Below are 23,467 nucleotides of genomic sequence, written 5' to 3' on the forward strand. Positions count from 1 at the left end.
AAGCAACGTGATAGAGAAAATGTGTTTTATTGAATTTAAGGTGGGGGCGGCTCGGTGGGCGAGTGGTTAGTGCGTCGACCTCATAGTGCGGAGGTTGTGGGTTCTCCGCCTACTGCCTGATGACGGCTGGGATAGGCTCCACCACGCCTTGTGAAGAAAGGCTGATCAGAAAATAGATGGAAGGATGGATGGATGAATCTGGAGTCCATTGGTTCTGGGTTAAATCGAGGTTCAATGCTACTTCTAAAATCATACAGCATAAGCCTCATTTTATTCTGAAGCGTGACGTTACAAAAATGCACGGCTGCCTACTGGCTTTGCGTACATACAACAACTGTTCAGTTACAGGTAGATTGATGTCGTGCTTGTTAAAATTTAGCGAGTAGCACTTTAGGTGCTCATGCTTCCTTGCTGATTGCAAGGTTTGTAAATGTTGAATTTTGTTTTTAAAAAGTAAGCACAATTAGGGTGAGCATAGAGATTTAGGGAGTATTGTTGGACCAAGTGACTTCCTTTCTGGCTCCTTGGCAAGGCATATGTAATCCTCACTAATCACTGGAAGTTGATTGTAACTGCTTCACATCGTTCTTCCTCCTTTTACTATTCAAATGGCACGCGCTTTTTTTCCGGCGGCATTTATCGCCGGTGCCAGGTGGACGATGTGTCAACAGTGACGTGCAATCCCTCCGCCAAGAACATCAATCCTCATCTCTAATCCTTCAATTCCCCGTATCTAAATCCTTCCTTGAGGCGTCTGTAGGCTCCCATCTAGGCAATCCATCTGCGCCAAGCCATGAGACAAGAGACCGTTGATTGGTGATAAAGAGTTTAATCCCCAAAATGTACCGGATTTTAAAACAACTATTGCACATTTCAACTTAATAAAAAGCCCGATATAACTTTGAGAGTACAGAGTTTGGGATTTTTCTTGTTTGCTTGGATTGAATCGTCACTGGTAGTGTAGAGGTATGCACGCCGATGTTCGGTCCGGGCAACCCCGGTTCAAACCCCGCTCAGTTATGTGTGAAAATACAATACTTAGCTACTTTAACTGCGATTGGTTGGCAACCGATTCAGGGTGTCTCCCGCCTACTGCCCGGAGACAGCTGGGATAGGCTCCAGCACCCCCCGCGACCCTCGTGAGGATCAAGCGGTACGGAAGATGAATGAATGAATGCTTGGATTGATGACGACCGTATTTTCTGCATTATAAAGTGCATCGGATTATAAAGCGTACCATTAAATGACCTATTTTAAAACTGTTTTCATATATATGGCGCACTGCTTTATAAGGCACATGGAATAGAGACTACAATGGTGGCTGCGGTTGCGCTATGCATCCACTAGATGGAGCGTTATTAAAGCGAATACAATACAATACAATACAATATAGCTTTATTTATACAGAGCCTTCACAACCACTGCAGCTGCAACAAAGCCGTGCGAACTGGTCACCAACATGCACATGAAACATATAAATACAAATGACATGACAAAACAATAAATGAAAGACAAAAATATGTAGACAATACTTTCACCAAAAGGCACACGAAAACCTCGAGGGCTCACATCCACAAGGGGCTAAATATCCTTCGAAGTCTTGCTTGTCTTCTTCTTCCTTTGTTTAGTCAGTAGTTAACTCAGATTTTGGTATAATATTCATTTCATAATGGCTGCAAAGAGCTCACAAAGTAGTTGTCTATTTGAGTGTGTTTTGGCAACTGCACACGTCAATTCGTGTCGGGCAGAACCCCCTTTAGGTTACAATTGGTTCCTGATAATATTTACCACTAGTTGGCAAAGGAACACTAACGGAGAAACAACTCAATGGGGAATATAAAGAGACTGTTGACACCACATATAAGGCGCATCACATTATACGGCGCACTGTCGGCTTTTTAAAAGAAATAACTGCTTGTAGGTGGGCCTTATACTGCAGAAAATACGGTACATGTGTTGGGGACATATCCCCAAACATATTAGGCAACCCACAGAATCTAAAACTGACTGAGTCCCTTTTTTTGCCAATATTTTACAGCATCCAGAGCACAGCTGGTCACACAGTTGTTCATTCCCGTGAATATTTCCACTCAGACGATATGGGAATAGCTATCCGGTCTTCTTGTCTCAAAAGCAGCGTGTTGAAAATGGAATGAGGACTCACAGAAGCCCTGTGGCAGTAATACCGCTGCTCTCGATTTAATAAGCATGACATGCTTTAATTCTACAATGGAGAAAGTCTAGTCAATACCCGTTTGTCACGTCGTGAAAGGGGAGAAAAATCATCTGCATTAAAATTGCACTCAAAACGTCTTCGGAATGAAGGCCAATATATGCAGAATGTATCAAGACGAAATAGAAGTTAACCTCAAAAACCGAGCACATTTTGGGTAAAAGGGTAACTCTGATAAGAAGTAATGACCGACAAATTGAAGCTGGAGTCTAAGAACTCAAACTAAAGCTATATTCTTTTCTCTTATCAGCACTTGCAGTGACAGAAAATCCTCCAAAGAAAGAAAACAACAAAAACAAGTAGCATCCCATCAAGTCAAATAAAGCATTAACGACTGGCTGACTCCAGTTTTCATGTCGGTATTGTGCCGAGTGGAATAATGCCGCCTGTAGGATTTTCTAGAGTGAAGCTCGATTTCCCTGAGCTGTCGTTATGCCCGACGACAGCAAACTGTAGTTGAGACTGATTTCACAAGACCTTTGCAGGTTGCAACCAAGCCTTACACTCCATTTTTATTTCTGTTTCTCTGTTGGCCCCAAGCCTTCAAAATCCAAATGTCTCCACTGTTTTCCGCATAACACAGCTCAGAATGAGTCAGGGACATGGTTTAAGGTCGACAAAGTCTGTCGTTGCGTGCAATGGCTTTTGGAAGGCAAAAGGCCTACGAAATGAGCAGATTTGAGTTTTTCGCTGTGGTGACATCGATGGGTGACTCAAATTTTACAGCCTGTTGACTCGGTGGGTTGCTACGCAGGAAAAACAACTGAAGGCGACGACACACCGACGTCGTGTGCTTGAGTATGTTATGCATAAGACACAAAAATAAAAGGTAATTGATTAAAGCAATTTAATCAATTCTACACATTCCACAAAATATGAAATAGATGTCGTTAATTATTCCAAAGGTGCAGGGTATGGGACACAATAACAGCTTCCTCTTTCATTTTTGTGCCTTTCCTGCTTGCGGGCATTTCAAATCGCACCTTTCACCGGCGTTTCATCAGGCGGTGTCGAGCTGTTGCATTAGGATCACACAGGGCAGCGAGAATCGAGCTGCTGGACAGGGTTGAGCCCAAAACGCTGTCTCATCCAATCATCCCGGCAGTCAGTGTGACATTTAACGACGCCAAAGATGCCAGCATTGTTCAACTCGAGCACGCCAAGAAAAGATGCACGCTAATATGGAGTTAAGTTGTTTTCTGCGTAAGAAAATTCATGAACAACCTCAAGCCGCAAGTGTTGTTCTGTCAATGTTGGTTCATATTTTTTAATCAGGTCGGCCTGGTGCTCGAGTGGTTATCGTGTCGCCCTCACAGTGCAGAGGTACTGGATTCGATTCCAGCTTTGGGTTTCCTGTGTGGAGTTTGCATGTTTTGTGTGTTCAATCAGCCTGCCATGCATGTTTTTGGAATGTGGGATATTGCATTCATCTTTTCTGGGACAGCGGTTGCAACTGTGGACAGCTTATCACGTGATCAGGTTACAGGGTGCATGAAAATGCGATACCAAACACTGTTGCATTTTGAAAAAATACCTCAAAAAAGTATCAGGAAAAGGGATTTTAATACCGCAAAGTTCATGTCAACAAAACAAACCACAAAAAAAAAAAAAATCCTTCGGCATAACATGCATGCAACTGGCGACTGAAAATGGTCCGCAACTCAACTCAACTGTATTTATAGAGCACTTTAAAACAGCCATCACTGTATACAAAGTGCTGTCCATGAAGCAACTATCATATATACAATAAAGCAATAAAGCAATGCGATGATGGTTGTTTATAAAACGTATGTTAATGAATCAGTTTATTTCTAAGTCTGTGGCTCTCATCATCAGTTCCATGTTCATCCATCCATCCATCCATCCATTTTCTGAACCGCTTAATCCTCACTAGGGTCGCGGGGGGTGCAGGAGCCTATTCCAGCCGTCTTCGGGCAGTAGGCGGGGGACATCCTGGATCAGTTGCCAGCCAATCGCAGGGCACACAGAGACGAACAACCATCCACGCTCACAATCACACCTAGGGACAATTTAGAGCGTCCAATCAGCCTGCCATGCATGTTTTTGGAATGTGGGAGGAAACCGGAGCACCCGGAGAAAACCCACGCAGGCCCGGGGAGAACATGCAAACTCCACACAGGGAGGCCGGAGCTGGAATCGAACCCTGTACCTCTGCACCGTGAAGCCGACGTGCTAACCACTGGACTACCGGGCCGCCTCAGTTCCATGTTATTCCTGTTTAATAATTTCACAGGGAATTAGAAGGGAGGTTGACACTAATAGATTTTTATGGAGTGGCTCGCCACCATTCAAATGGAATGCAGTCGGATGGCTGGAGCTCCAGGAGCGATTTCGTTTTATTGCATCTCCTTGATGAAAAGCAAACATCCCCCCAGCTCCTTGACAGTGGACTGCTGTTTTGTATGTAATCCCCTTTTGGTTCGGGCGATGTTGTGCTGACAGCAGCTTGCAGCTTCCTCAGCACTCATCAGCGGTGATGACTGGGAAAGAAATTGGTCTCGTCAGGTGTAAAGACAACCCTGCCACCGCCTCCTGGGGAAGCTGCTATAGACGGGGATTGTAATCACTTAATTCCAAAGAATTAAGTTGTAATGGAGGCGAAACTGAGTGTGCTACTTGACTGCAACCAGCAGACATGCTGTTGATTCAGACCTGACTTGTTTGTGGTTTAAAGCAAAGAAGAAAAAAAAAAAAACAATTTCATAGAAAGGAATTTCAGCAGGATTAAAAATCAGTTGATTTACATGAAATACAAAAGCTGATATGCATTGCTGGGCGGCCCGGTAGTCCAGTGGTTAGCACGTCGGCTTCACAGTGCAGAGGTACCGGGTTCGATTCCAGCTCCGGCCTCCCTGTGTGGAGTTTGCAGGTTCTCCCCGGGCCTGCGTGGGTTTTCTCCGGGTGCTCCGGTTTCCTCCCACATTCCAAAAACATGCGTGGCAGGCTGATTGAACACTCTAAATTGTCCGTAGGTGTGAGTGTGAGTGCGAATGGTTGTTTGTTTCTGTGTGCCCTGCGATTGGCCGGCAACCGATTCAGGGTGTCCCCCGCCTACTGCCCGAAGACAGCTGGGATAGGCTCCAGCACCCCCCGCAACCGTAGTGAGGATCAAGCGGCTCGGAAGATGAATGAATGAATATGCATTGCTTCCACTAACAACATGGCTGCCAACAATTAAAGAGAGTGACGCTGGTTTGCAAAAACGAATTTGTTAGCTATATTTAGCACATTTTCGGACATCTCTTGTGACCTTTTTCACCCAAAATCTATTTGTGACTTTTTTGTCCATATTCGTATCGTGACATAAGTTTTATCTGCAGAAATGTGTGTGTGTGTGTGTGTGTGTGTGTTGGGGCAAAACAATGTCCAATTAGTCAAAGCACACATCATTTGCTGAATGTAGCAGCTCCCAAGGGGGTTGTGTAACTAAGAAGAAGTGCACAGGAATCAGAACTCTCCTCCGTAGTGCTCATTAGACGCGACTAATCACATCTATTAGCACCAGAACGTGCTGAACAAAAACAGACGGTATATGGGACGAGGCTTCCTAGGTGATTTGCTTCAAAATGTGTGTGTGTGTGTGTGTTTATGTGTGTGTGTGTGTAAACACTGCCTGGCTCATCATAACTGCCCCTCCAGCAGCTGACGAGTCCCTCTTGATTTTTGATCTGTTCTCTGCTGAGCTTCGCACAGCAGCTCGCGTCGTCTCTCTGTCCTCATTCTCGTATTTTTTTATTTTTATTTTTTTTCGGTGCAGCACTTGAAACAACATCCGCAATTGTTTGAGGGATTACATAGCAGCTTGAGCTTCTGCCCTATTTTAGTGCATTAAATAGAATAATAACAATCGTATCTGATGTCTTGCAACAAAAGACACAGCGACGACAAAATCGGATTCATGTTTGCGCGGCGACTTCATCTCATCATCATGTGACCCGACAAACATGGGAGGCTCATAAACAGACTCCAGGCACCAAAGTTTAATGGAATGTTTAATGAGTTTTAGCCTCAAGCTAGCTCCATTAGGGAGCTTGTGTTTTCATTAAGCGGGTTGTTTGTTTGCTTCATTTGCATCACGAGTCAGGCCTGTTTTTTTGTTCCCCCCCCCCCAAAAAATGTCTTTTCACCTGGAATTGCATTTATTTCAAAGGATATAACAAATGAATCTATTTTAGAAGAAATATAATCTTGCTTTGTATAGATATATATACAGCCATCTATTTTCCGATTCTCTTATCCTCACAAGGGTCGCGTGGGGTGCTGGAGCCTATCCCAGCCGTCTTCGGGCAGTAAGCGGGGGGACACCCTGAACCGGTTGCCAGCCAATCGCAGGGCACACAGAGACGAACAACCATGCGCGCTCACACTCACACCTAGGGACAATTTAGAGTGTTCAATCAGCCGGCCACGCATGTTTTTGGAATGTGGAGGAAATCAGAGTACCCGGAGAAAACATGGAAATTCCACACAGGAAGGCCGGAGCTGGAATTGAACCCGGTACCTCTGCACTTTGAGGTCGATGCACTAACCACTGGACCACCCTTGTATATACGGTATATACTGTATATATATAAAATTAATAAATTGGGACTCGTACTTAAGTTTCATTTTGAGGAGCAAAAATTCACCCTCGAAAAGTCGAAGCCCCCCCCCACCCCCCACCCCCATACTGTCGTAATCTGAAGTCGTCCAGTGATAACGAAATGCAGCGAGTGTACCGCACAAGACCTGATTTACGGGGGCATCAACAGATTACAATTGCAATTTTGACTTTAACATTGGATTTTATTTTTTCGAACATGTATTCCAAAAGACCAGCTGACCAGCTACATTACAAGACAGACACACTAAATTTCATCGTACACGTGATTACTTGATCTCAAGTTCAGGTAGCAACAGAACATTGGGTTTTAGGTTGTTTTTTTTCCAGACAATGGTCTTTTTTGGGAGGGTTAAAGAGAAATGGATCAAAATTTAACGACTCCGTCGAGAAAAAAAATCTTTAGGGTCTCGAGGACATTCATTGATCCTTGGTGGTCTGACAGCGAGCCTTAACACGGGTTTATCACTCAAGTACAAGATGACAAGTCTTTGGAAAGACAGATTGGAAGTGGGCCAAGTGTCGAGAGGCAAAGGCTCGTTTGCTTGTGTCTGGTGTCATGGCTGACTTTTAATTCGCTTGTTCAAACAAGTAAAATAAATACACCAGCCAAGATCAAATAGTCCAGAAGATAAAACGTCACATCCACGGCGAGACAGGATTGGATTTTTCTTGTCGCGAAGCGACTGTGGGTGCGAAATGATTCCTCTGTAACTGGATTATGCACTCTGTCTGAACCCGGGGATGAACGGTACTTGGCTAACGCCGAGTGCATTAGCAAGCGCGGAGCAGCTAATGAAAGCATGAAAACATTCAGACTGATGAGGAGCTGGCCTAAATAAGCTTATGTTTTATATATCTGGCAAGCAAAACAAATAATCGCCCTCTTGTGTTTTGAAAGTTTAATAAGAGTTTATAGCTCATAGGAGACGTTGTACGGAACAAAAGCTGCTTGTCTTGATCGACAATGAATGAAATTAACAATGACATTTTGTATTTATTATTACGTTTAACGGGATAAGATAATCGCTGTGTGAATATTCCAAACTCCTTTTTGTGATTTACCTTAGCCTGGTTGCAGTTCAATTTCCTATAGCTGAGGTCATGTTGATGGGATTGATCTGTCGTTGATCTAATGGTTGTCAACCTGGGGTCCCTCCTTGAACCTCCATGTCCAGCGTGCCAATAAATCTAACATATTAGAAAACCAGACAAACATACGAAGCCCATAGGTCATTCCTAGCTCAGTTTTGGGCCACTTAAGAGCTATGATAAAACGATGGCTCATCACATCCATCTGACATCCATCCATCCATTTTCTGATCCGCTTGATCCTCACTAGGGTCGCGAGGGGTGCTGGAGCCTATCCCAGCCGTCTTCGGGCAGTAGGCGGGGGAAACCCTGAATCGGTTGCCAGCCAATCGCAGGGCACACACAGACGACCAACCAATCCGCGCTCACACTCACACCTCGGGACAGGAATACCCGGAGAAAACCCACGCATGCATGGGGAGAACATGCAAACTCCACACAGGGAGGTGCCGGAGCCGGAATCGAACCCGGCACCTCTGTACTGTGAGGTCGATGCGCATACCACTGGATCACTGGGCCGCCCTTTTGTTGGACCATTTGTGCTGTTTTATAAAAATTGGCAGTCTTCATCAATCTGGCTCCGACTTTCTCTGGTAGCGTTTGCCAGATCAGCTTTAAAAGTTAGAGTCATGTCACTGAACATTTTCTTCAACTTCAGATTGAGATCCAGACTATTTGTAGACCATGACATTGACGATAGGGGCCCTATTTTAGAAGAATACCGCAAGAGCTGCTGTTTGGTCCATCAGCACAAACAACAGTTAGGACAAGAGTGCCAGGGTGTGGATGTATATAATCCCGATACAAACCAAAAGTTGTAAAAATATCACGGTTAAGGGTAAAGTACGAGCCTTAATGGAGACTTCTTTCTTCTTACTTTTTTCTTTTATGATTGATATAAAAATGATCTAGTAGATATAAACACATAACGGGGTAGGACTAGATAAGTTTTTTTATTTCTTCCTACTCCCTTGAACATAATAACTGTGTTGAATGAAGACTGATTTCTTTCTTTTTACTCTTTTATCTACCTTATTCATTCATTCATTCATCTTCCGTACCGCTTGATCCTCACTAGGGTCGCGGGGGGTGCTGGAGCCCATCCCAGCCGTCTCCGGGCAGAAGGCGGGGGACACCTTGAATCGGTTGCCAGCCAATCGCAGGGCACACAGAAACAAACAACCATCCACGCTCACACTCACACCGAGGGACAATTTAGAGTGTTCAATCAGCCTGCCACGCCTGTTTTTGGAATGTGGGAGGAAACCGGAGCACCCGGAGAAAACCCACGCAGGCCCGGGGAGAACATGCAAACTCCACACAGGGAGGCCGGAGCTGGAATCGAACCCGGTACCTCTGCACTGTGAAGCCGACGTGCTAACCACTGGACTACCGGGCCTTATCTACCTTATTTTCTGTCAAATTATTACTGTAGATGTTTTATGTTCAATAAACAAACTCAAAGTCAAAGTCAGAGACTCGTCCCCGCACTCGAAGGCAAAGGGAGACTCCCCTCTCAACCATCGGGGTGAACCCCAGCATACAGGCACTAAGCCAGGGGGAAATAAGTATGGCCCACGCTTTTGGCGCGCTTTTCTCCATGGGACTTCAACCAGTCTCAAGAGAACTGGTCCCTGTCGGAAAAAAAGTTTCGTCACTACAGGATTAAATCACTGCTACACTGGATTATGGCCACGTGAAAAGATAAATGACAGACAATTTGGATGGGCTTTTCATTTTTTTTCTTCTTCATGTATTGCCTCGGACTTGGTATCAGCAAATACTCAAAATTAAGTGACTGAGATTCGGGTGGAAAAAATGCGATCAGGACATCCTTAAGTAAAACCCATTGCTAAAAACCTTGCAGCAGTTTGAACCCTTACAGCAGGGGTGTCCAAACTTTTTGCCAAGGGGGCCAGATTTTATGTGGTAAAATGTTGGGGGGGCCGACCTTGGCTGACATTCTTTACATTGGACAACAATATTGTTCAACAAATTTTAGTAAGCCAGTCTGTTTCACATTTCCATTTTTATTTTAATTTCAACAATCTTAAGAATTTCTTTTGGTTCATTTGAAACAGGTATATCACACGCAACTGCTTATTCACTTGACTTTTTCTTAAACAGAAGTCTCCTGAGTGCAAATTGATTGATTTGAAACATAAAATGTATCACCATGACTTTTCAATAGTCACAAAACCTTTGACTCGAACAACAGGGAAATGAACAAGCAATACACATATCCACAACTGCAAGGATCATTTGAAATATGACATATCAGTCAATATAAACACGCAGTGGTGTCTTGTTAACTCGTGAGTGATGCCCTCTAGTGTCTAAATGCTATTACTCATTTAGTGAATGCTATTACTCATTTAGCCACTAGAGGGAAGCAGTACTCTATGAAACATCACTCACCAGTCTACGAGACCTCAGTCAATGCAACACGTGTTCCATTGCGCTCAACCTGCGGGCCAGACGGCACTGATTTTATGACAGGGGCCGAGGGCCGGATGAAATTCGACCGCGGGCCGGATTTGGTCCGCGGGCCGGACTTTGGACATGCCTGCCTTACAGCAAAGGATGATTGAAGACAAATGATGCAGCAGCACACATAAACAGACAATATAACAATACTGACAGGGACAATTTGTTTATTCTCTGGCACAAACGACCAGTCATTGTGCGGCCGACTGAGTGGCATAGTTTCGAAATTCTTCTGCGTGTAATTTTTATGTCTGTATTATACTCCCCCCTGGTGGACAACACACACACACACACACACACACACACACGCACACACGCACACACACACACACACGCACACACACAAGCAGAACAATGAATTGTTTAGCATTTCGGTTCAAATCAAGGCACCACAGTCTTTCCTTGACCCCAATGACTATTTTCCTACTAGAAGGGGCTTACGGTGCCATTTTGTGATGTCATCGTTTTTAAATAACAAAAAAGTGCAAAGCGACCCCAAAATGTTTCAAATTACAAGGTAACTACGTCAAAAAAGAATTTAGAAGTTCATGGAACGAAATGTTCTTTGTAGCCTTTCTTATGATGAAAAGGAAAGTTATTAATGGCTGCAACACCGCACCTCATGCATGTCGTTCAAAGTACAATCTTCAAAAGCGACCCCATGTTTTCATTTATCACAAGGATCCTTTTCAACACTTTTATCGCAATGCGTGACGTTCAGTATGTTCATGAATACTGCATGTTGACGCTTAGAACTCCCCAAAGACTTCATCTGAGCATTCATCAGGTGGTAAGATTGCAAAATACGTTGCATTTTCTCTAGCGGGTCACTGAATAGTCCCTCATGAGACGAATGACTCTGGATTAAAGCAAGACATTCTTGTTTTCACGTCTACTGGCCATACCTGTCAACTCATACGGTTTAGCCATAGTTCATACGGATTTTGTGGTGAATCTTACATATATGGCCGTATCGCACAAATCATACGGATTCTGAAAATCCCCCCGCCCCCCAACAGGTAGTTCCGTTTGCTTTTGCCCAGAATGGTGATAGTCTACTCGAATGCTTTCATTTCTAAAGTAAATGTGAATGGATGCTGTAACTTCGAGCCGATGGGTCAGCATTTGGAGTTGGTGAAAAAAGTAACGCAGGAATACAACTCTGAACACAGTAATGCCACTAAGTAGAATGATGATTAGACGTTAACCAGACATTGTATTATGGAGATCTGCAATAAATAAAATTGAAAATTTCGTGGTTTTTTTCTGACGTTATTTTGACATATAAAATGCTTTGGTATGTTATAAGGATTTTATTTCTCTTTATAAGGATTTTTTTGGTAGTTTATACAGGTTGGCGCTCCTCAAAGTTAACAGGTATGACTGGCAGACTTGTATTTGGAGCGTCCCATCATTTACGAGGTTAAAGACTGGCAATGGTCCTTACCCAAATGACGTGATTGATGTGCATTTATTTTTACGGTTTGATTAAATGGAATGGGAGTGCCGTGGTTCAAAATTAGCAACAAGCTGTTAAGCACTATCTGGCCAAGAGGGGGCAGTGTTGCATCGCACTTCCAAATGCTTATGATCGTCTCGCCGCATTCAGGATTTGAAATTGTTCCTTTATCACTTTGTTTTCTCTTTTTTTCTTTAAAACGAAACAATTTCTTGACAAATCAAACTGTCACCTTTCATATGTTCCCATTGTGACTCTTCCAACCTCGAATAGACTGTGGAAAAAGACAAACAATCTCAAAGAGTGGCCCGATGACATTTATTTAGGGAACTAATCAAAGCGCGGATATGAACACTACCTTGATACTGTCCAGCGAAGAACAGCAAATGCAGTTATTGACATGACTAGACTTTTGTCTTATCACTTTCTATGTAAATCCTTTTTCCCTATGGATTTGTGTCTTTGCTATGTACAATTTGCCATGAAATGAGCCTCCTTTTTTCCGAGACTCCATCAGAGGGCACTGCATCGTATCCCATTAGGCTTACAGGGGGGCATTCCTTCCCAGCATTATTTATCTGTAGTGATCTTTATTTCCCCTGGCAGCCACTGTCTTCCCTTGTGAAGCTAAAGGCCCAAGAGGCAGTGCGCCCCTGCGGCTTCTCTTCATTTTTCTCTGCATCGTCTGTTCAATAGGAGGACATGCAAGGCATTTTGACAATTCAAAAAAGGAGAAGGCAGCAGGCAGCAAAGGGGTGTGACAATGAACGTAAACTCTCTCAACTAAAGGCAGACACAACATTCTGAAATATTTTTTTCAACATTTTCATACTTTCTCAAGGAAATATTTTGATGAGGGCCAGTGTCTTGCATGTTTTAGATGTTTCCCCTCCTTCTACACAGCCAATACAAATGATCGGCTTATCAGCAAGCTTTTCAGAAGCCTGGTAATTATCTATATGCCTGTGAGTGTTGTATCCAATTTGACTCTCGGGATGTAAAACACTTCTCTCTCTCTCTTTCTCTGATCATCTTTCTGTATGTTGCTGCACCATTTGTGTTCCAATGTTCATTTGACATTTTATACCGCATAGTCAATGCTTTTTTCCCCCTCAGCCTTTCCACGGCCTTTCAGAATTTGTCATGTGGCTAATGGATTTTTGTAAACCGGAGATTTGTTTTTTGTTCAAGATGCAATTTGTAATCTTATTTATTTTGAGTTGGCTTTACAATAAACTCCCAGCAAGAGCTTCTAAACAGCACACACTGACTCTTTATGAGGAACTGTTTGTTTTTTTTCTGGCTAGCTGCAAACTGCAAGCGCAGCGAGGGTAGAATGTTGAATGGCAGGCTGGTAACGGTGTCGTGGTATCGCAGCATTTATATGAGTACGACTACAGACGTGCAGTGTACAGGTGATCACCAGCCCAAAAGTGTCGAGATGGTCAATTGAAGTTCATTTTCTAGTGCATTTTATGTTCATCGTAAAATTTCAGCTGCTGCCACAATATCCCGAACTTCTTGTAAGTATTTTAGCCTTCAGTTCAATTTCAGAGAAAGTTTATGCTAGCTTTTATCACACATATGTTGAAGATGAGTGGTAAACTAACTACCGGTACATGCATTCTCCCATCAAAATGGGCTGTGTGTGCATTATAAGCCCACTAGAGGGCAGTAAGTATAAGGAACCGACGTATCCTCCTGTTTTGTATTTGTGGAACTTTTTACCTTTTAACCCGCCATTCAATAAGTAAGACAAGACTCCTCACTCAGTGTTTTGGTGCTCACTGGCATGACAAGCAGCCCACTCACACATTGATGTCTGCTCCACTCTCACCTCGAGGGGACGCAGCCCTCTCTCCAGCCCCCTCATTCCCTTCTTATCTCTGCTGCCAAAGCTTGTTTGCTTGGAAATGTCAACAACGATGGAAGAATGCTGGTTATGTAACACATACATCCACGCTGTCTTGCTTATTTTTTGTTTGTTTATTTATTTTTTTAAGCGTGGGATTTTGTGCGGAGTGGAAAAAGCTTTACAGTTGCAGACCCCGCTCGAATCCCACTCCAAATTGCATCCCACTCTGTGCAGATTTAGCGAGTTGTATTTTTTTATTTAGAAGTGATTTAACAGTTGCCCTTCCAGCTGAAGACTCGACACGCTTGCAATGTCTTATATGTGATGATTTTGTGAATCTGAAGGTTTCAACGCTGGAAACATGGATAATGAGGCATTAGGGGTTGAAAAAGCGGTTTATAAAATGAAAGTGATCGGGAGGGTGGGGGGGGGGCCCTGCATAGTTATGGAAATTACTTTTGTCCCACGCCACTGCGTAGGTGACCTCTGGAATATTTTCGGTGACCTCTCAGAGACTAAAGAGGGCTTAATGGTAAGTGGAAGAGGGCTGAGGAAGTGTGTGCTGGAAGGAGGAAATGCAGTGGAGCAGGTTACTTTTCACTGTGGGAGGCAAGCTAGGAAGGAAACTCGAAAGGACACATCGGTGCAAAAACTTAGAAACAAAAACAGGATGGCTCTCAGGAACATACTGGATGAGAGACGGTGTTGATAGCCAAGGGAGTTGGTGACAAGAGGAAACCTTGTTCTTCCATCTGCTATGTTGTTCCTGGCCAGTAAGAACACGGCAAATGGCAAATGCTTTACACTGTTTCATCATTTTCCTACTGATGATGCAGCATTAGGCGCAACTGGGGGTTCAGTATCTTGCTCAAGGATTGAACCTCACCAACCTCTGGGTTGGCAGACAACCACTCTATGGAGTAGCAAAGCGTGCCTCCGTGGCCATATTTGTGTACAAGGGGCACCTTCATGCTAGAGCAGAAAAGGGCTTCCCATAAAATTTGGAAGAATAAAAATAAGAATTAAAAAATGTCCAGAATGTCCTGTCTCCATTTACTGTTTTTAATTTTTTTGTTTGTTTTCTTTTGTTTTTTAACTTGTGTCTCGGTCTCTTTCTAGCGGTGCAGTCCCTGAACAGCTTGAACGATCAGATCGCAAGTTTCATCGTGACGGGACCCAAGTCACTTGAGCAGGATGATAACGTATATTGTCCCCCCGAGAAGGAGACGCTGCAGAAGTCAATGACCTTGATGAGGCACCTCCTCGTGGATGCTCAGGTATGCAGTTTTGCTCTCTTGAGGAGCAGCATCGACCCGCTACGGAAAATGAAATTGGCATTCATGTTTTTTCATCTTTTTCATTTCAATGATTGAACCACAATATTCATTCATTCATCTTCCGAGGGTCGCGGGGGGGTGCTGGAGCCTATCCCAGCTGTCTTCGGGCAGTAGGCGGGGGACACCCTGAATCGGTTGCCAGCCAATCACAGGGCACACAAAGACGAACAACCATCCACGCTCACACTCACACCTAGGGCCAATTTAGAGTGTTCAATCAGCCTGCCATGCATATTTTTGGAATGTGGGAGGAAACCGGAGCACCCGGAGAAAACCCACGCAGGCCCGGGGAAAACATGCAAACTCCACACAGGGAGGCCGGAGCTGGAATCGAACCCGGTACCTCTGCACTGTGAAGCCGACGCGCTAACCACTGGACTACCGGGCCGCCCTGAACCACAATATGATTTTTAAAAATAAAGAAATGCTATTAAAAATAAATAAATACATTTAGGAAACAGGATTGTGCCATGATTTTATTCCCTGTCCCAAGTCATAGTTGAAATATCACAATAACAAGTGACTTGTGGGAATAGCCAATATTTACGAAGGGGTAAATCATGTGTTAACTCAGCGACATGACTAAAGGGTAAATTTAAACACATTTTGCTGATAAATAAAAATAAGAGACTACACTGCACACGTAGCTGGGATGAGGAATTGTACAAATATGTTAAAAAAAAAAACATCTCAACATTTAAATGATCACATTTCGTGGTAAAGTCTCCATTTTGGAAGCAGGGACAGGCAACAAATGCTATTTTCCCACAGATAGTTTAAATATGTTTTTTTTAGATTATTGTATTAAATATTAAATCAGCTCAATGGACAGGACATGTTTCTAGACAAAAAAAATTGCAATAATTTTATTGTACCTTTGAACATTTTATTTCCTAATTATACATAACTAGCTGGTTCGCCGCCCTCCGGGCGGCTCATCAACTAGTTCCTGCGGAAGGCTGGTAAGGTGGGCCTTCGGCCCACAAAAGTGTTGTTGCTTGGTTCAACTTTTTGTTCATCTTCATTGCTTATCGCGAAAATAAAGAGATGTTTAGCTCTACTAAATAACTAACAATTTCATTGCAATGCTTGTGGGTAGACAACATTTTTTCGCTAAGATGCCCGCGCGATCGTAGTGAGCCACTGCCTGAGCGGCGCAGTGGCGGCGCAGTGGCGGCGCGCAGCGGCGCGGTGAAGTAGGTAGGTGAAGTAGGCGTGCGGGACGACGCTCAATATATATATATATAGAGATATTGTAAAGGCTCTTGAGATCATTTGGAGGGAATGGATGTTTTTGCGTTGCCCGCGCGGCATCCTCCGTTAATACGAAGGACAAAGTGGAGATTTTTTTTCATCCCATATATCCATTGTCTCACTGTTTTCTCTGACGCTTTCACTCGTTTTGATCATTTGCGGGAAAAGGATGATGAGGAGCATGAGATGAGAGTCTGGGAGCTCCAATTAGAGGCCGCTGTCGAAGAGGGCAATGTCAAGAGTGTGAATGAGCTGTTTATTCAAAATTATTCAAATGAGCTTGATGAGTTGTTACACACCCTAATCCAACATCTGTCATTGTGCATGCACGGCGCATGGCGCGCAATGTTACTTTTCATGCAATTTACCAGTTTGGGGGAGGAAACGGTTGTACCGCGTGGTATTTAGTGCAAATGTGATGATCCCCGGTTGGGCAACATTTACAGCGGGGCTTCTGATAATCGAAGGAGTCTCATCTAACGCCGCCATCTTCTTAGAATGTCGCCTCAAAATCAATGGGTGACACCGAGCAAATTCCCAGATGGTCTTGTTACACCCGCTTGCCATGGACATTCAGCAAAACAAATGTCAATTTTTCGGTTCAAACTAAATGAGTTAATTATGATTGGCTGTTGGCCATGAGTGAAATTGGCTCAACTCTGCAGATACATGAAGAGGATTTACTCATTTAATGACTCATCAGCCTTGTAGACATCCATCCATCCATTTTCTGAACCGCTTTATCCTAACATGGGTCGCGGGGGGTGCTGGTGCCTATTCCAGCTGACTTCGGGCAGTAGGCGGGGGATACCCTTAACATGCGTGGGAGGAAACCGGAGTACCCGGAGAAAACCCACGCAGGCCCATGCAAACTCCACACAGGAAGGCCGGGATCGAACCCATGACCTCTGCACTGTGAGGTCGACGCTCTAACCACTGGACCACCAGGCCGCCTCCTCTTTAAAACACAAACATCAAGATATTGAGAGTTGTAAGTGTGCCGCATTTTTAATTCATTCATTCATCTTCCGTACCGCTTGATCCTCACTAGGGTCGCGGGGGGTGCTGGAGCCTATTCCAGCTGACTTCGGGCAGTAGGCGGGGGATACCCTTAACATGCGTGGGAGGAAACCGGAGTACCCGGAGAAAACCCACGCAGGCCCATGCAAACTCCACACAGGAAGGCCGGGATCGAACCCATGACCTCTGCACTGTGAGGTCGACGCTCTAACCACTGGACCACCAGGCCGCCCCCTCTTTAAAACACAAACATCAAGATATTGAGAGTTGTAAGTGTGCCGCATTTTTAATTCATTCATTCATCTTCCGTACCGCTTGATCCTCACTAGGGTCGCGGGGGGTGCTGGAGCCTATTCCAGCTGTCTTCGGGCAGTAGGCGGGGGACACCCCGAATCGGTTGCCAGCCAATCGCAGGGCACACATAGACGAACAACCATTCGCACTCACACTCACACCTAGGGACAATTTAGAGCGTCCAATCAGCCTGCCATGCATATTTTTGGAGTGTGGGAGGAAACCGGAGCACCCGGAGAAAACCCACGCAGGCCCGGGGAGAACATTAATGAACCCCCACAATTTTTTTTTCCTTAATCCATCGACAGCAAACTTCACATTGCCTCTCCTCGGGCCTCATTTTTTTTGGTGTACTGTGCAGTCAATCTTGGAGGAAATTTGCTGCTGAGCCTGTGAGCCTTTGCTACTGACCTTATCTCGCTCTCTCCTTCCTCATGCTGGAACCACCTCTGACTACATTAGTGGAGCTGTCAGTCATGCGTGGTTGAAAACGAGGAGGTAGGGAAGGCGTTTGGGGCACAGGAGGATGTGGATGCATCTAAACAAGTCAGTGAGGGTGACTTTTGTCCGAGGAGACGCTGATAAATAAGATGTGTGTGACTCCATATGACCCCCCCATGCTGATGTATTCATCAGTGAATAGCTACTGACAAGTCCCTCACTTTTGGAGCCGCAAAGTATGCACTGTGCATTCGCACAAAAACACGACAGGCACAGTCAAGTTTAGGCCTTTTTTTTCCCTTCAGGGTGAATGGGAGGTTTAGACAAGATGGAAGAACTGATGAGCAGCTCCAAGATGTGAGAGTAATGTCATCATTCACATGTCAAATTGTGGTGCCTTGAGATATGAGTTTATTTGTGATGTCAAAGCGGCCATACTTATTTGTCATGTCCTTGTTTACGATGATACTTGCGTCGCCGAGACTACCGGAGACAAATTCCTTGTGTGTTCTACATACTTGGCCAATAAAGGTTATTCTGATTCTGATTGTTCAGGAATTGCCGGAAGCCACTTTGATGTCAATTCTAGTTGACAACAAAGGGCAGATCTTGAAAAACACTTGAATTAATCTGCTTAATTCTTATCCAAGAGAATATTAATCAGAATATCATGTTTAGACTGGGGCGGCCCGGTAGTCCAGTGGTTAGCACGTCGGCTTCACAGTGCAGAGGTACCGGGTTCGATTCCAGCTCCGGCCTCCCTGTGTGGAGTTTGCATGTTCTCCCCAGGCCTGCGTGGGTTTTCTCCGGGTGCGGCCTGCGTGGGTTTTCTCCGGGTGCTCCGGTTTCCTCCCACATTCCAAAAATATGCATGGCAGGCTGATTGAACACTCTAAATTGTCCCTAGGTGTGAGTGTGAGTGCGAATGGTTGTTCGTTTCTGTGTGCCCTGCGATTGGCTGGCAACCGATTCAGGGTGTCCCCGGCCTACTGCCCGGAGACAGATGGGATAGGCTCCAGCACCCCCTGCGACCCTAGTGAGGATCAAGCGGTTCGGAAGATGAATGAATGAATATTTAGACTTGCGAGGGCACACAGAAGATATTTGATACAAAAATCTTTGACTTGACTTCCATTTTAAAGAGTTAAAACACCCCAACATGCAGTAGATACTTTCTGTTAGCATTAAGCTAGCAGGAAAAAAAAGGCTAAGCTAAGCTGTGGTTGTTTTAAATACCCGAGGTGTGATTCTTTTTGTTTTATGTTTAGTTCAACAGTCAACTTCATCCGGTTGAGGCATTAAACAGCTTGAAGCATCTTGTTTGAATTATTATTCAGTATTTGGTAAAGTGCTAATCTTGTAAATGGAGTTGAGATGAGTTGACTGCCACCATACAGCGCTGGAAAATATGAAACATTAGCTTTGAAAGTCAAAGCAAAAAAAAAAAAATTCATCCAAATGAGAGCATAAATTAAAACAACTCTTAAATTATGTCATTCGTATCTCAAGGGCACCACTGGAAAGAAAGCTGTCATTGTCTTCAATGCGGCTTTTGACAGTATGCAGTATTATTACCCAAATCGGTTTCCCTCCAGAGCATCGATTGAGCTCATCCATTTATTTTTATGGATGATACTAATGTTCAGGTTAATTCTCCCTGCTGCCACCGACATCATTTTGTGATGCCAGGGGATGTTTTCATCGATAAAACGCAGATTAATATGAATATGTCATGCTTCACAGGAATGGGCTTGGCGGATAGAACCACACCTCCACATCAATACGACTTTTACATTTGAGTTTCATTTATCGGAATTGTCCACAGCACTCAAATAAATCCCTTTACTTACAAAAAAAAAAAAAAATCAATTTCAGATGATAATACATAAATCTACCGGGTGAATCATCTCCCTCTATTTTCCCTTGAGATGGAAAAAAAACCGTTCAGACCCCAAGGGACTTAAATTCACTGGTTTCATGAAGCTCGTTTAGCGAGTCACTGTTCCTTAAACTTTGTTTTGTTGCAGATAATGTAATCTTATGTCAAGCAATAACATCAGCATTCTGGCCAACATAGTAGCTTCACTTGAAGAACCGCACTTGAGCAACAATCCCACACCGGCTTTTGCACTCTGGATTTCTTTTTGTGCACCTGTTCAAAAAGCAAACAAGCAGACTAATTATCTGTGTGTTTGTACACGGAGATTCCGCGTGGCCATCTTTTTTCCTAACCCCCGCTGGCCATAGCTTATTCCCTGCGGCACTTTGTTTCTATTGTTTTGTTGTTCTGAAACAATAGAACACCATTGTGCAGGCTATCCCACCAGCTCCTGCCAATCAAATCTGAAAGGACAAACACTTCCCCCCCCCAAAATGCCGTTATAAAGCCTGATAACATTGTTTCTGACAATAATGAGGGACGGTTGAAAGCCGTCTGTGAAACTCCGTCCTCAGTTAATGATCATCCCCATCACATTATATATCGGGCCGTACTCATAAATGTGCATTATCACACACCTATCCTGGAAGTGTCCTATTAATATTGCAACACATCTGCCTCACTTCCACATGTATGTGCCAAATGTGCCAGGGTCATGGAAGAGTGCATCCTGCTTGCAGTCTCAAGAGCACCGGTGGCGGGACGAGGGGGGGGGGGGGGGTGATGCTGACGATTGAGCGTGTGATGGGTTTCGCAGGGTCAATCTGTCCCTCTCTGAATGGGACCTCAGCTGGCCCTCCTGTACGCGCTTTCTGTCCATGCATTATGCATCGCCTTCGTCAATGTCTGCCCTCCCCACCATGCCCCTGACACCAGCCGACTTCTGTAATGCACCGATGACATCTCTTTGTTTGTTTTTGTGTAGATCCAATTGCTTTTTCTTTTGGGAGTCACTCCAATGGGGCGGCCCGGTAGTCCAGTGGTTAGCACGTCGGCTTCACAGTGCAGAGGTACCGGGTTCGATTCCAGCTCCGGCCTCCCTGTGTGGAGTTTGCATGTTCTCCCGCATGCGTGGGTTTTCTCCGGGTGCTCCGGTTTCCTTCCACATTCCAAAAATATGCATGGCAGGCTGATTGAACACTCTAAATTGTCCCTAGGTGTGAGTGATCATGCGGTTAGGAAGATGAATGAATGAATGAATGAATGAGTCACTCCAGTGGTGATGTGAAAACACACCTGAGTAGTTTTGTGATTGGAGTTGAAGTGCCGAGTTGGATCGTTTGAAAAGCTTTTGGGTGATTAGCCTCATCAAGTTGATTGGGCAAGGAACACGATGTGTAACTCAAACTAGAAAAAAAGCTAATGATGATAATTAACGGGCTACTCTTGAAGAAAGTGATGAAAAATAGTATGTCCAACTTAAGAGTTTTTTAGGATACTATAGGCCAATTTTTTTGTTTGACTCGTGAGCAAAAGTGATGGATACAGGCGGTGTGTGTTGCCAGTGAACTCCACTCAACTCAATTCACTTCACAACAAACAGCAGTTTGGCAGTCAGCTATTTTTCAAATGAGAGGCTTCAGGCTGTTTATGCCACTCATGGATGCATTTTACTGTCAAGGGAATTTTACATTGTGTATTTAAAACAACATGACGTTGCCTTAAGGGCGAAGTCAAATCAGAATCTTTGTTTCCGATAATATGAGTGATGTACCCCCCAGCAGTCTAAACACAGTATTTTGATTGATATTTTGTTTGTGGAATATGATTTAGGCCACCAATTTTTATCCATCTCCACTGAAAATGACATCACAGTGCCGATTGCTCACCTGTTTTTGGGATTTTGTCATGTGATGTTCATAAGTAAGTCTATAGAACCTTTATTATACTGCCGCCTGGTGGGCCAAGGCACACACACCAGAGGGATCAGCACAATATCCATTGACTTGAAATATGTAAACCAGAGCAAAAAGTGATAAACATTTTTTTTTTTTTTACAATCAGTTTAATTATGTGGCGGCCCGGTAGCCCAGTGGTTAGCACGTCGGCTTCACAGCGCAGAGGTACCGGGTTCGATTCCAGCTCCGGCCTCCCTGTGTGGAGTTTGCATGTTCTCCCTGGGCCTGCGTGGGTTTTCTCCGGGTGCTCCGGTTTCCTCCCATATTCCAAAAACATGCGTGGCAGGCTGATTGAACACTCTAAATTGTCCCTAGGTGTGAGTGTGAGCATGGATGGTTGTTCGTCTCTGTGTGCCCTGCGATTGGCTGGCAACCGATTCAGGGTGTCCCCCGCCTACTGCCCGGAGACAGCTGGGATAGGCTCCAGCATCCCCCGCGACCCTAGTGAGGATCAAGCGGTTAGGAAGATGAATGAATGAATAACATAAGTTATTTATTTCTGTGCCACCCGGTACCAAAAGACCCATGGACCGGTACCGGTTCCATGGCCCGGTACCGGTGCCTTTTTTCTCATGACAAATGTCATTGGTTTTGACATAGTCTGAAAATGTTACCATCACACTCAAAAAAATGTTTCTTTTGTGCTTCTTGTCATTGCATTCTTCTTTTCTCTTGATTACAAATCTGTGAGGCGGATACTTTTTATTTATTTCCTGGTAAGGTTTTATTAGTCATGTAAGTTTGCATTTGAATGGTCTTCACTGCAAGCGCAGGTTTATCCAATATGTCTCTCTTCCCCCAAACAAAAGAATCCTCCTGCACTCCACCAATGTTGATTTTCTTTCACTGGATTCTATCTTCTGTCTTGGCTGATTCGGTCAGGCACAAGTAGCAAATGACACCCTGGCAGACAATTAATCATGCCCAGGCATCCTCAGACCAATTCTCTCGAAATCCTCACCAAGATTGATTACTTGCTTGCCTTTAAAGTCCCACCTGTGAGTGCAATATTGTCAAACGGGAATGAAGTACAAGTAAGGGACCTGCCTCACATGTTATGGCAACAGTCAGTATGAACTTACAGTAAAGCATTTTATTAAAATAGTTTGAATTTCAAACCTCTAGTATTACAGGGCGGCCCGGTGCTCGACTGGTGAGCACGTCGGCCTCACAGTGCAGAGGTACCGGGTTCGATTCCAGCTCCGGCCTCCCTGTGTGGAGTTTGCATGTTCTCCCCGGGCCTGCGTGGGTTTTCTCCGGGTGCTCCGGTTTCCTCCCACATTCCAAAAAAAACATGCGTGGCAGGCTGATTGAACACTCTAAATTGTCCCTAGCTGTGAGTGTGAGCATGGATGGTTGTTCGTCTCTGTGTGCCCTGCGATTGGCTGGCAACCGATTCAGGGTGTACCCCGCCTACTGCCCGAAGACGGCTGGGATAGGCTCCAGCACCCGCCGCGATCCTAGTGAGGATCAAGCGGTTCGGAAGATGAATGAATGAATGTTTCGGAAGTTTGAATTTCAAACCTCTAGTATTAGA

The 23,467-nt window shown here is 44.4% G+C and overlaps 1 protein-coding gene across 4 annotated transcripts in view; it reads left to right on the forward strand.

Annotated features, from left to right (window-relative positions):
* Window positions 1-23,467, forward strand: part of kazna (kazrin, periplakin interacting protein a) — a 135,382-nt gene that overhangs the window by 8,843 nt on the left and 103,072 nt on the right. For all 4 annotated transcript variants that reach the window (XM_052059186.1, XM_052059187.1, XM_052059188.1 and 1 more), the window contains exon 2: window positions 14,867-15,024. In XM_052059186.1, coding sequence (XP_051915146.1) covers window positions 14,867-15,024 — 158 coding nt within the window. The remainder of the gene's footprint in view (window positions 1-14,866; window positions 15,025-23,467) is intronic.

This window comes from Hippocampus zosterae, chromosome 2, assembly GCF_025434085.1.
Source record: "Hippocampus zosterae strain Florida chromosome 2, ASM2543408v3, whole genome shotgun sequence".
Classification (NCBI taxonomy): Eukaryota; Metazoa; Chordata; class Actinopteri; order Syngnathiformes; family Syngnathidae; genus Hippocampus; species Hippocampus zosterae.